The sequence below is a fragment of the Felis catus genome, chromosome C1, assembly GCF_018350175.1.
Source record: "Felis catus isolate Fca126 chromosome C1, F.catus_Fca126_mat1.0, whole genome shotgun sequence".
Classification (NCBI taxonomy): Eukaryota; Metazoa; Chordata; class Mammalia; order Carnivora; family Felidae; genus Felis; species Felis catus.
Window position 1 is genome coordinate 101,842,339 of NC_058375.1, and position 14,324 is coordinate 101,856,662.

The 14,324-nt window shown below is 42.7% G+C and overlaps 1 protein-coding gene and 1 long non-coding RNA gene across 5 annotated transcripts in view; both read right to left on the minus strand.

The window, feature by feature from the left end:
• Positions 1-4,460: 4,460 nt before the first annotated feature.
• On the minus strand, positions 4,461-7,178 carry LOC123379032. The gene is made up of 3 exons (XR_006582958.1): positions 5,920-7,178; positions 5,219-5,312; positions 4,461-5,049 (listed from the first exon to the last, which is right to left on the minus strand). It is a non-coding gene; the product is annotated as an uncharacterized LOC123379032 (long non-coding RNA).
• A 325-nt stretch (positions 7,179-7,503) lies between these two features.
• Positions 7,504-14,324, minus strand: part of WARS2 (tryptophanyl tRNA synthetase 2, mitochondrial) — a 98,095-nt gene continuing 91,274 nt past the window's right edge. For all 4 annotated transcript variants that reach the window (XM_003990515.5, XM_045033361.1, XM_045033359.1 and 1 more), the window contains 2 exons: positions 10,960-11,078; positions 7,504-8,032 (listed from right to left, as the gene is read on the minus strand). In XM_003990515.5, coding sequence (XP_003990564.3) covers positions 7,584-8,032; positions 10,960-11,078 — 568 coding nt within the window. In that variant the 3' untranslated portion in view covers positions 7,504-7,583. The remainder of the gene's footprint in view (positions 8,033-10,959; positions 11,079-14,324) is intronic.

Here is a 14,324-nt window from a genome sequence, read left to right on the forward strand (position 1 = left end):
GAGGAGGAGACAGGAAAATAAGCCAACAGTCAAGGCGATAATTATGTTTTTCTGACTGATTATCCATTTGCACCTTCTACTCTCTAATGTAAATTCCTTGACAGAGGCCGGTTTTTATCCCTTTTTTTATCCCCCAGCACAGTGGCTCTTAAACATGAGCATGTATCCAGAGCACCTGAAGGGCTTGTTAAAACTGATTGCTGAGGGGCGCCTGGGTGGCTCATTTGGTTAAACCTCCGACTCTTGATCTCAGCTCAGGTCATGATCTCACTCTTCCTGAGTTCGAGGCCCACATGCTTGGGATTCTGTCTCCCTCTTTCTCTGTCCCTCTCCCACTTGAGCATGTGCTCTCTCTCTCTCTCAAAATAAACTTAAAAAAAAAAAAAAAACCCACGCTGAGCTCCACCCCCAGAGCTTCTCACTCAGGAAGGCTGGGGTAGAGGTTTGTGGATTAGCATATCTAACAATTCCCAGGTGAGGATGATGCCGCTGGTCTGGGAACCCTACTTTGAAAAACACTGTCTCACCACATGGTAAGGCTCCCACAAAATGTTGGTTGAATTGAAGTAACCCAACTGGAAGGCAGACATTAGACAAAGAGTCTAGTAAGATGAGTGTATTAGTTGGGATAATAGCTAAGGTACAAAGAGATCTCAAGATAAAGTGGCTTAAATATGATGAATGTTTATTTCTCACATAACAGTCCAGCGATAGGTGGTGCAATCCAGGGCAGAGAGGCAGCACTGCTTATTGAGTCCAGGGACCCAGGCTCAGGGGTTGATTCCCCCTATCTTTCTCTTGTGTCTTCCAGCCATTGGTCCAACGGGCTCTTCCAGAAGTGGGGGGTGGTGGTAAGGGGAAGCAACTTCCTTTAAAAAAGCTGTGTCTTAGAAATTGCACATATCACTTTTGCTCGTATCCCATTGGCTAGGACAAACGCACAGGTCCATACCTCGCTGAAGGGAAGGCTGGGAAATGTAGTTCCTACTTGGCAGTATGTTCTCTCCTAAAACTAAGGGAGAGGATTCCATTACTAAAAAGGAAGGAGAGACTAGATACGCGGGCATAGTGAGGAGCTGCCACACAACAATTTTATGGCAAATCCACACGTAAAATGATGAAAATCTGAACCATAAGTACCATGAGTACTCTTTGTGTATCTGGACCTATTGTTTTCTGGGGGTGGGGAAGCATAAGCTGAATAGAGAGGTTGTTACTTTGGAACTTAGATGGATCAAAAGGCAAAAACTCTTCTGTCTACCTTGACATAGTAAAATGCCAGTACGTCAAAGGGGCATCAGGATGTGCTTTCCTCAAAAGAAGAATACAAAGCTGTAGAAGGTGTGAGGATGGCTTAAGTCATAATAGTGGCTGATCCAGGGAGGACAATGCAGGAATCAGCAACTTCAGAAATACCGCAATTTGTTAATTCCCAGGAGAGGAATCCATCATAAAACCCAACTTTGTGGCTTTGCATTCCCACAAGGACTCACCTCTCCTTTTAGTATAAGAACTTTCTTCTAGAATACGGCTGAAGAATAGCACCCATCTTGCTCACTGGCTGTCTGGTTCTTAGTGGGAACACCTCTCCCCAGGTCTGGTCCCGTGGTCATGTCTGGACTACCCGCATAATACTTGCGTGTGTGTGTGTGTTTTAATTATTATAGGATTTCCTCTTTTTTTTTTTTTTTTTTTTTTTTGGTGGTGGTGGGGAGGCTGCTGCAAGCTAAGGGAACTCTCTAGATAATCTATTTGAACTGACAGTTGCTCTCGATAGGCTTCTCTGTGGACAGGCTAGTGGGGGGCGATCTGGTGGTAAATGCCAGGCACACATATTTCTTCACCCTGAATTCACAGATAAAAGAAGAGCCACAGCTGTCTTCCCAGGAAGCCCGTGTCTAAAAATTTTATTTGAAAACGGGGTTAAGGTGGATATGATAAGACAGTGACTATGTAAAATCAGATCAAGTTATTCTAAATTTTTTTTATTTTTATTTTTTTTAACGTTTTTATTTATTTTTGAGACAGAGAGAGACAGAGCATGAACAGAGGAGGGGCAGAGAGAGAGGGAGACACAGAATCTGAAACAGGCTCCAGGCTCTGAGCTGTCAGCACAGAGCCCGACGCGGGGCTCGAACTCACGGATCGTGAGATCATGACCTGAGCCGAAGTTGGACGCTTAACCGACCAAGCCACCCAGGCGCCCCAGATCAAGTTATTCTAAATAGAGTCATTTAAAGCCACACCATGGGCTTTTCGGAAACACTTTCAGAAAATGATGACCGTCAGCCTGGTTTACCATGTGTGTATGTGGGTAAGGATGGGCTGGGGGGGAGGGTATTAAAAAAAAAGAGTCTGCATCCTACAGAGCCGACATGGTTATATCAAATACTAAATATTCTATTTATTTCAGAGCCACCGAGTGAGCCATTTTTCAAATAATTAAATGCCATAGTTAAGGGCGTGTGTCCAGGAGAGGTACAAGACCCAGAAGCCTTTGGCTCTACCTCTCACTGGCTTTCCATGTTCATCTCTGAGAGACATCTCTTGAGACTGTGTCTCATTTCTAATTCTTGGTGCTTTGATGGTACCTGTAAAACAGGTGGTTGACAAAATGCTTGTTCACTGGACAGATGAGGTTGGTCCACACTGAACTACTGGTGTTTTGGTAAAAAATAACAATCCAATGTTGACAATTTTGTATAGTTTAACCTCGTATTTCCATTCTCATTTTCCCACTTACTGTATGGATTTGCTTTTCCCTAAATGCTTTCGTGTTTCCGTGTCCTAGTTTCTGCGTGGAAAGCCCTTTCTCCTATCATCTCTCTATTTTATTCCTTCCCCAAACATCTTGGTCAATCCTTCATTCCTATGCTATTTTCCAGCTAGTATCTCTGTGGGTCCTCCTCTAACCTACTGGCATATTGTATTTCCCCTGTGCCTTTCACAAAGGAGGCCCTACGTAAACGTTTGTCACAATGCTGAATTACGTATCTGAGGATAAGTCACCGAAGCTCTAAACCAGTTTCCTTCCTGGACAAAGAAGGCAGCCCCTGCCTCGCCAGTAGAGCAGAATTATTGGAGGTTAACAGATGAGAACTTTAAATGATTAACAGTAGAGCCTCCAGGTTGTTCTGCCTATGGGGGTACTTGGAAAAGTGACATGGTAGTGATAGGCAATCTGTTTTCAGCTCAGCTTCCGGGAAGAATGGACTCTTGCCGGCCGAAGACATTCCAAAAGACCCCTCTGGTTGACAGAGTGAAAAGAGCATGTTGATCACACAGGGAGAACACAGAGGCAATGAGAACAGAGTTGTCACGTGAAAGAGACCAAGAGCCGCCACGTGGCACAGTCACCGCCGTTAAGCTAGGAACACGGGCACACAGCACGCGACGGTGAGAACTGGGGGAAAATAAAGGCTGCAGGAAAAAGCAAACTAGACCCTGCTGGGTGCACACACGAAGAACTTTTGGGGAAGAATTTGTAGGAGCACTGAAGCAAGAAGCATAGGAAGGAAGGAGGCAAGGAGGGAGAAGTGAGGGCTAAGGTCAAGGGACACACAGGAGAGGATCACAAGTGCTTGAGAGAAGACTCTAGACTAGTCAGGGAGGGGCGGACCCCTCCCTTGGGCATACTAGTTAAGGGGTATCAGCGAGCTCCTAACTAGGAGATACTAGAGACTAATACGTGTGGGACTTTATGCAAGTTGCTGACTCTTTGTTTACTTACTTGAAAAAGCAGCACTAATAATTCCTATCATATAGCCTGATAGAAATATTAAATGAGATATTGCATCTAAACACACAAAGTGCCCAGCATAGAGCAAGTGCCTGTAATACATGTTAGCTCTTATTACTGAAGTATTGTTTGGGAAACTCAATGGTCTGTCATTCTTAACTCATCCTTTTAACATCTTCATGAATTCTCTAGTTGAAGAACTCTCCGGGGAGAGTCCTGACCTATATGTGTTTGACCTGCTACAGGCAAATTCAGTAAGCTGAATGCTTCACACAGCCTTGTCCAGTAGACATTCTGGTGATGATGGAATATTCTCTATCTGCACTGTCCAGTCCACTAGCCGATAGCCACTGAGGCTGGTGAGCACCTATAGAGCACTCTCATGCCTCAGTTTCATCCTTGGTAATATGAAATTGACAATAGTATCACTGTATTGGGATAGAGAATTAAATGAGAGAATACATATCAAGCAGTGGTTCTCCAAGTTTATTGTTCATCAGGATCACCTGGAAGGTTGTTAAAACACAGATTGCTAGGTTCATTCCCCACATTTCTGACTCAGTAGGTCTGGGTAGAGCTAGAGAATCTGTATTCTTTTTTTAAATTTTAATTTCTAATATTTATTCATTTTTGAGAGGAAGAGACACGTAGCCTGAGTGGGGGAGGGGCAGAGGGAGAGGGAGACACAGAATCCGAAGCAGGCTCCAGGCTCTGAGCTGTCAGCACAGAGCCCGACGCAGGGCTCGAACCCACGAACTGTGAGATCATGACCTGAGCTGAAGTCAGACGCCAAACCAACTGAGCCACCCAGGCGCCCCCAGAGAATCTGCATTCTTGACAAGTTCCCAGGTGGTGCCCAGGCTGCGGGTCAGGGAACCACACCTGGGAAAGCACTGTGGTAAGACACTTGGCACGGTGCCTGATACATGTGAGAACTCGGGAGTGTTATTTAGTGTTTTAGGATCAGCATCAAGGTTTCTCAAACACAAACAACCCACACCTCAGTAGATCTCTCTAACTCATTTTCTGACATTATTTTCATAAATGTTTGTGAGGCACCTACAAAGGACAAGATACCCCCAATGTATTCCAAGCGACAGTCTGTCAAAGTGGGTTTGAAAAGGGGTTTGTCAGTTGCCAGAGCTCCAGAACACCAAGTTACGTGGCCATGATTATTGCCGTCTGAAATACCTTTCATCATTTTAATTCTCCACAAAACAGATGGAAAATGACAATCAAAATCACCTCCTGAGGTGAGCCACCAGTTAGACTTCCGATTCTTCATCTCTGTGAAAAGACTGTGCTGAGGCCTGCAAATGGTAGGTGGAAAGGATGTGAGAAGAGATCTAGGTTCTTGTCTTGGCTCATTTTTCTACTTCCTGAGATCACTGGGCACATCTCTCAATCACTATGCGCGTGGATTTTGGACGTGATGAGCCCTCAGGTCACTTTCAAAGACAATAAGAGCAGAACACTCACCCTCACCCTCGCCTGTGAGGGCTTTGTTCTTTGGAAGTTATCACAAGTCCCCTAGTTTTTCTCCTCAGAGGTTCTTTCCACGGTGCCTTTAGTTCTGTGGATGAAAGGTTGTAAGTGGGTTACACACACACACACACACACACACACACACACACAATTGGTTTGGTAGATCCATCTTTAATTTTCTCATTTTCCAGTATTCATACTACGGTTCCTTTGAAAGGAAAAAAAAAAAAAAAAAGAGCTTTGGAGGAAATATGCCCAAAGAAGTTCTAGGACTATAGATACCCCTTCCAAGAAAAGATCCCAAAAAGGATTTGGACTTGGGGTGGATTCCAGGATGCAGTATCTTGTGTTTTTATATCTGTTCTTCTAAAAGGACCACTCTACTTTTTTCTCTTAAGAAACATGAGTAAGGTGGGTGCCTGGGTGGCTCAGTCAATTAAGCGTCTGACTCTTGATTTCGGCTCAGGTCACGATCTCACGGTTCATGAGTTCGAGCCCTGCATCAGGCTCCAGGCTGACAATGTGAAGCCTGCTTGGGATCCTCTCTCTCCCTCTCTCTTTGCCCCTCCCCTCACTCTGTCTCTCTCTGAAAATAAATAAATAAAACTTAAAAAAAATATGAGTACAAATTCTTTGCCTAACATACTAGTCTCATGTATAAAAGTGACCATGGTACCCACTGGCAAAAAACTTACATGCAATTTTTCTTACAAAATCAATCTTTTTAACAGGTCCTGGTGTTGTAAGTCAGGATTGTCATTTCCATATTCAGAAAGTGCAGAGAAGCTAGGTTTTAGGGTGACTGGTTATGACTCAGAGAGGCTGAAGTAGAGGTGAGGTGAGAAGCTTCTGGTAACTGGGAAAATCTGATCTGGCAGGCCTCACTATTCTTGTAGTCTGGCAAAATATACTTTGAGGTGTCTCTGCATAAAACATAGGAGACAGGGCTCAGGACTTGCCTTGGGGATTTTGAGCAAATTTAAAGCAGGCGGCCATTGGTTGGGTTACCGATATAAACAGCCTCCATAGCTCAGGTCTTAACATTTCGAGTAATCACCTTCAAAATAAGAATGTTTGGAGTCTCATACGCGTGGCCTCTCTTGGTTCTGTGCTGATGAGAAAAGTACTACTCTTTAAGGAGTGAAGGCTTTTATCTTGCACTTGCTTCTTACTGAGTGATCTTGCACAAGCTAACCCTCACCGTCCTTGGGTGTAAAATGGCACTCCCCCTCATATACTTCCCAGAGGGGTGGTGATACTGAACTAGAGGTGAAGGCAAGGAAGCACGTAGTACAAACAGAATCCAGGAACTTGCGTTCTTGCACTAGAAATAAATCAAGTTGAAATGCAACCTTCTCAGAAGCTTGTATCATGCGTTTCTGAATTAAAACAAAACAAAACAAAACAAAACAAAACAAAACAAAACAAAACAAAACAACTTGTTAGGACAGTCAACGCGGTCTCATAGGGAGCAATTTAAGCAGCTTAAATACATTTAGGCAGGCACTATCTTAGTGACAAATGAATCATAATATATATCAACTGAGTTTTTATAAGATCTCAATACAAATTGGCCCAAATGGGATCCTAAGGATTCTAGACTCTATATACTACTTTTTAAAAGGTTTGGGACAGAGAGACACCTGGCTGGCTTAGTTTGGGGAGTGTGTGACTCTTGATCTTCAGGTGATGAGTTTGAGCCCCATGTTGGGCGCTGGGCATAGAGATTACTTAAACAATAACAACAACAACAACAACAACAATAACAACATTTCAAAGTGTTGGGACACATAAAGTGGAGCAAGCCTAGTAATACATACTCTGGACACACAAATGATACCCCCATTTGCCAAATTGCTGCTCAGCTCAATCACATTTGTGTACCTACATTCAGGGTAAGGAGTGTGCCTCAAATAATTGAGGGTTCAGATACTTATGCCTGCCTGCCTTCCTTCCTCCCTCCCTCCCTCTCTCCTTCCTCCCTCCCTCCCTCTCTCCTTCCTCCCTCCCTACTTCCTTCCCTCCCTTTCTCCTTCCTTCCCTCCCTTCCTCCTTCCTTCTCTCCCTTCCTCCCTTCTTCCCTCCCTCCTCCCTCCCTTCTTCCCTCCTTTCTCCCTTCCTCCCTCCTTCCTCCTTCCCTCCTTCTTCCCCCACTCCCTCCTTCCTCTAGCCACAGCATTTTGCTGATGATTTAGAATACTGCTCTATTTGAAGGCATCATTATTTATCAAATGAAGCAAATAATCATGGGTACCAAATTAAACATCCCCAAGCCACAATTTTTCGTTTGTGAGGAAAGCTGCCTTTATTGGAGTGCACAGATCACAAGGCATAAACGCCTTTCTGGGATTGAAGCTTCCTACAGAAACCCTACCAATTTCTTCACATCCTGGCACACGGGGTGTGCCAATTCTTTGGCTTTTGCTGACCCGACCTGTAAAACCTTCTCTAAGTGGCCCCTGTCCATCTTCAGTTTTTCAATTTCCCTCTTAATTGGCGCAAATTTCTCAATCACAGCGTCGGCCACCAGCAGCTTGTAGCGGGCCGTGTCCATGCCGGCGCCGCGGCGGAGCGCTTCCTCCACGGGGAGGCGGGTCACGGCCGCGTGGATGGCCACCAGGTTGGAGACCCCCGGCCGGCGGGCCGGCTCGTAGGTCACCTCCGACGTGAAGTCCGTCACAGCCTTGCGGAATTTCCGCACGATCTCCTCCGCGCTGTCCGTTATTCTGACGGTGGCCAGTTTATCAGGGTCCGATTTGGACATTTTGGCCGAAGGATCACGGAGGGATTTGACCTTCTTCATCGATGCTGGGGGAAAACGCCAACGCACACACACCGAAACCAAAACCAGAAGACAACACCAAAATCAGAAAACATCACCAGGAATGTCAGTGTCTAGATCTTAAAACGTGCAGAGAATACCAAATGACGTTGTTATTATTATTATTATTAGTGAGTATGGTTGGCACACAGTCGTACACCAACTCTGTCGTACAACGTAGTGATTTGACAAATCCAGACATTATGCCATGTTCACCGCAAGTATAACTACCGCCTGTCCCCTCCAATGCTATTACCCCATCTACCCCATCTAACCCTCCAATGCTATTACCCCATTCCTTACGCTGTGCCTTTTGTTCCCCCGACTCCTTCATTCCATAACTACAAGCCTGTACCTCCCTCTCCCCTTCACCCGTTTGGCCCAAACCCCCTTCCCCTCAGGGAATCATCAGTTTGTTCTCTGTACTCATAGGCCTGATTCTGCTTTTTGTTGACTCTTTTAAGATTCCGCTTATGAGTGCAATCATGTGGTAGTTGTCTTTCTCAGTCTGACTTACTTCACTTAGCATAATACTCTCTAGGTCCACCCAGCCTGTCTCAAATGGCATGATCTCATCCTTCTTCATAGTCGAGCAGTACTCCATTGTGTACATATATACCACATCCCCCTTTTCCATCACCTGTTGAGACACTTAGGTTGTTGCTTCCATATCTTGGCTATAAATAAAATAATGCTGCGATAAACACAGGGGTGCATATATCTTTTTGAATCAGTGTTTTCCTTTTCTTTGGGTAAATACCCAACAGTAAAATTATCAGATCATACGGTAGTTCTATTTTTAATTTTTTTGAGGAACCTCCACACTGTTTTCCACAGTGCCCGCCCCAGTTTGCATCCCACCGATCGTGCATGAGGGTTCCTTTTTCTCCACATCCTCGCCAACACTTGTTATTTCTTGCCAAATGACTTTGTTATTTTTATCTGATTATATAAATACCAAATACTCATAGCGAAAAATTCAAGCCATTTATATAAGCATGAAAATAAAGATCACCTGTAATATGTAATAAATCTGTTAACATTTTGTTGATCATATTTTCATGCGTCTCTTAATGCATATATACTCATAAAATGTATAATCGTACACAAATGAAAATATATCAATCATACTTAGCTGTGCCTGCCTTTTTATTTTTTTTTTCAACTTTTTTTTTATTTTATTTTTGGGACAGAGAGAGACAGAGCATGAACGGGGGAGGGCCAGAGAGAGAGAGGGAGACACAGAATCGGAAACAGGCTCCAGGCTCCGAGCCATCAGCCCAGAGCCTGACGCGGGGCTCGAACTCACAGACCGCGAGATCGTGACCTGGCTGAAGTCGGACGCTTAACTGACTGCGCCACCCAGGCGCCCCAATGTGCCTACCTTTTTAAAAAGTCTGATCTATTTCTTTCCTTCTCTCTTTCCCTATTAGCTAATCACTCTCTGCCCTTTACAACCACTGCCCTTCCTGCCCCCAACAAATTTTAACAATCTGTGGCAATGCTTTCATTTCTTTATCCACAGTTATATAAGTATATACCAACGCGTGTGCATGCACACGCGCGCGCACACACACACACACACACACACAGAAGTGACTCACTTACTGCTCTGATAGAATCAAGATGTTAAGCTGTGCTTTATAAACCAGTGTTTTTAATAATTGCCTATTTTATGGCTATTACAGAAACATATCAAGTTGAAATAGGAAAAACAATAATAGGCAAAAGCATTAAAATATTACTTATTGCTAAAAGAAGGTTTCAATGCATGGAAGGCCCGGTTTTTATTTGTGCGAACCGTTGCAATAGCTTAGAAATTTATACCTGCCTTTTGCTTCTGATCAGATACTGGGCCCACGTAAATACAGTCAGTTTAATAAATGCTCAGTTTAATTAGGCTCAGTGATCTCTGCCCTTGCCACAAATCTGCATCGCTACTGAAATTGATAGAGATTCACAGCTTCTTTCCTCGAGAAGATTCCAGTACTACCTCACAAGCTGCAGGTGCCGTGTCAGATCCACTGGGTGGACGGTACATTCTGTCGATGTCGTGCATTTAGGAAGGGAGACTGTGAGAACGATCAGTGCCCTCTTGTTTTATCTAGCTGATAACTCAGCAGTTCTCAGTCTTCTGACTGTTCTCTTGTGAGCAGGGAAGGCAAGGTCGACTGGCTTTCAAGTCAGAAGAGTTTTCAGAACCTGGGGCCTGCTCCAGATTCTGTGTCTCCCTCTCTCTCTGCCCCTCCCCCGCTTGCACTCTGTCTCTCTCTCTCTCAAAAATAAATACACATTAAAAAAAAAAAAGAAATCAGAAGAGCTTTGCCACCAACTTGATATATGACTTGGATGCAAAATTAGCTTTGCCAACCATTAGTATCCCCATCCATAAACCAGGGAAGTATGTGTGTGCATATGTATATGTAATTCATTATAAAGTATTAAATATATAAAATATTAATATACGATATGTTAATAATACAATATTAACACATTGATTTATTAATGTTTTCAATATACATATAAAATAATTTACCAAATATATATAATTGGTAAATTATATAATCCTTTTTAATAAAAATGATTATTTTCCATTTTAAGTCTTTCTCATACTCTCAAAATATTATATAATTTACCAAATATATATATATATACGTATTATATAATTTAATGAATTTGATTATTTTTCATTTTTAGCCTTTCCCATACTTTTCAAACTTTTTTAGTTATTTTATCCAATAATCTAACAAGGTCTACCACAGTACAGAGAAAGATGGGGATTCTAGTTACAAATCCTGAAGCCTGTCCACAAGAAAGCCGAGTTTAGCCCCGGAGAAATCCCAAGCCTTGGTCCATTATCCAGTCCTGTCTTGGAAACATGGCCTGATTTAACAGTCATATGTGTGTTACTTACTTAGGATAGATTTGGGCACCGGGAAGAACTCCCCATACTTCTTGTTAAACCCTTGTGCTAGATCCTGAACTAGCTCCATGTGCTGGACTTGATCCTCCCCGACAGGAACGTGTGTGGACCTTTAATAAAAGACAGACAGAAACACTCAGCAAGGCTCCTGCTTATACTGAGATGATATTGCAAGCAGCTGCCTTTCCTGTGCCTATTTCACTGTTGGTGTTCAACAAATGTTCACCAACTACAGAGGGAATATTGAGGCCCAAGTCTTTATCTACGTATCAGACAAATGCCAAAGAGACATTTGTCAACTCTAGTTCTGTTTCTTCCATAGCAGAAGAATACAGCCATCAACACCAGTGTGACAGGATCTTGCTGGGAGGGAGGAATGGTATCTTAAATAGCATATGCTCTAAGCATAATTGTATTTTAAAACCACTCCTGTTCCCTCGCCCAGTCAGCACATATTACCCTAGCCCTGGCCAGATGCTTTTTACTCCAGAGCTTGCGCTCACACTTGAAAGCCGCTCCAATCCACTCTTCAAATCAAAGATGGCAGAAAGCTCTTCCGGCAAGGGTTTTTCCTCCCTGTCATACAGGGAGTAACTCAAGATCTTTTTGGAATATGCTCCTTCGTTTTTCAGTGAATTGCAATCACAGCACAATTAATATGCTGCAGGGAACTTGAAATAAATGAACAAATCTATCATTACAATGCAGACAGATCTTGAAAACAATGTTGAATGAAGAAACCAAGTTGCAGAAGACACGTAGAGTACACGGACGTGCAGATCTTAAAGTACTGTCTATTGTTTACAGCTGCATATGTAAGTAGGATGACACACGGAAGCGGCCCCCACCCCTGCACAAAGCCATGACTGTAGCTGCCCCCAGAGGAGGAGGGAAGGGCAGTGGGTCTGGGGAAAAGCAAAAAGGAGACCTGAATTGTATCCCGCAATATTTTATTTTATTTTATTTTATTTTATTTTATTTTATTTTATTTTATTTTATTTTATTTTATTTTATTTTATTAAAAAATAGAGGGGCGCCTGGGTGGCTCAGTCGGTTGAGCATCCGACTTCGGCTCAGGTCACGATCTCACAGTCTGTGAGTTCAAGCCCCGCGTCAGGCTCTGGGCTGATGGCTCAGAGCCTGGAGCCTGCTTCCGATTCTGTGTCTCCCTCTCTCTCTGCCCCTCCCCCGTTCATGCTCTGTCTGTCTCTGTCCCAAAAATAAATAAACGTTAAAAAATAAATAAATAAATAAAATAAAATAAAAAATAGAGATGTGAGACGAAGATGTCAGAATATAGGAGCTTCACTAATGGTTATTTTAATCCCATATATAAAATTTGCAGTGCTGGATCATGATGCAGCATGTCAAACAAGGGAACAATGAGCCATTACAGAGAAGTCTTGGTGGGGAAAACTCTCTCCGGAAGCATTACTAGGGAAAGAGACAGGAGATTTTAAGTCTTTATTTATTTATTTATTTATTTATTCATTCATTCATTCATTCATTCATTTATTTATTTATCTGTTTTTAAATGTTTACTTGTTTGAGAGAGAGACAGGAATTGAGCAGGGGAAGGGCAGAAAGAGAGGGAGACACAGAATCCGAAGCTGACTCCAGGCTCTGAGCTGCCTGCACAGAGCCCAACGCGCGGCTCGACCCCACGAACCGTAAGATCGTGACCTGAGCCGAAGTGGGACGCTTAACCGACTGAGCCACCGAGGCGCCCCAGAGGAGATTTTAAGTCTTTAATGCTTGGCTGGGGAGTTTACGTTTGATAATATAGATAATAAAGTGCTGTTGTTTCTTGATCAAAACAGTTTTATGTTCTTCCTGTGAAAACAGCTGCCTGAAAGTGAATTTGGATATTTACACGATAATTGTACATTTTGAGTGGGAAAATAACAACTTTTTTAAAACAGCCTCAGAAGAGTAAAACTATTCTACTTTGTTATAGAGAGGAAAATCTCCTATCCCTGTGGTTAAGCAGTGGTCCTTAAAAAACTGGCAGAGATCTTATGTTTCCCTTGTGAATTACTGTCCACAGGCTACTTACTGGTCTACTTCACAAAGCTGTCCAGAGCATGAGCAAACAAAGCATACAGACTGGCTAGTTTAATACAGTAAAACACTGGAGAACATTTTGAAAAAATCTGAAATATCCCTCATTTTGCAATCATTTTTATTTTTGTCAATTACTTTCTAGTCTTTGTTCTTGTCTCTCTGGATGCATATTTTTACATAATTGCAGTATAATATGCATACCATCTTTCATGTTAACATAATGGGTATTTCCCATGTTTCTATGTGGTCTTCATTAATAAAAATTTTTAATAGCTGCATAAGAACATTCCTGTGCTGGGGCACCTGGGTGGCTCAGTCAGCTAAGCATCTGACTTTGGCCTAGGTCATGATCTCACAGATTGTGAGTTCCAGCCCCGTGTTGGGCTCTGTGCTGACAGCTCAGAGCCTGAAGCCTGCTTCGGATTGTGTCTCCCTCTCTCTTTGCTCCTCCCCTACTCGCACTCTTTCTCTCAACAATAAATAAACATTAAAAAAAAAAAAGAACATTCCTGTGCTATAGTTACAGAACCGTAAAGAATTTACATGATTTTGTAGCAGATTCTTTTGAATATTCATATAGTGGGAAATTTTGATTCGAGTGAAAAAAATAATCTTTTACAATAACCCAAAAGTCCTGTGGAGGTAAATCTGGTGAATGTATGTTTAGTACTTTCTGGTCAATAACAAGGTATGATTGTCAGCTAATGAAACTAATATTTGTTTCTGTCATAAAATAATGCAGAGTATATTTCCAAAATGAATGCTGATAAATGTTTTGAAGTTTAGAGTAAGTAAGTATAGGTTTGAAAGCAACTCTGACACTTCTTTAGCATGGAAGTATTATATTTTATTTATTTAAAAAAAATCTCTGAATATTAGTTGTTTTCATGCAGCCCCTCAAATACCCATGCAGTTGCCCTGTGTGCATGTGTGCATGTTTGTGTGCATGTGTGTGGGTGTGTGGGTGGGGTGGGGTGGGAATGCAATATGGCCCTCAGAGCTCAGGCTCTGAGCTTCAAATCCTGACTCTGCCACTCTCGTTTTGTGTGACTTTGGGTAAATCATAGAATTCCTAGCATAGGCAACTTTCTCACTATAAATGGGAGTAATAATATTTACCCCATACTATTGTGGAGGTGAAATGAGACAACGTGTGCTTAGCGGAGTTGCCTGAAGTCTGTAAGCCTTCAGACACCGGTAGCTATGTAGGGAATAATTCTAAAATGGTACTACACCGTATTTCAGAAGGATGCTCATGAACATTGCCTATGCAGCCAGAGGTTCGCCCGTGA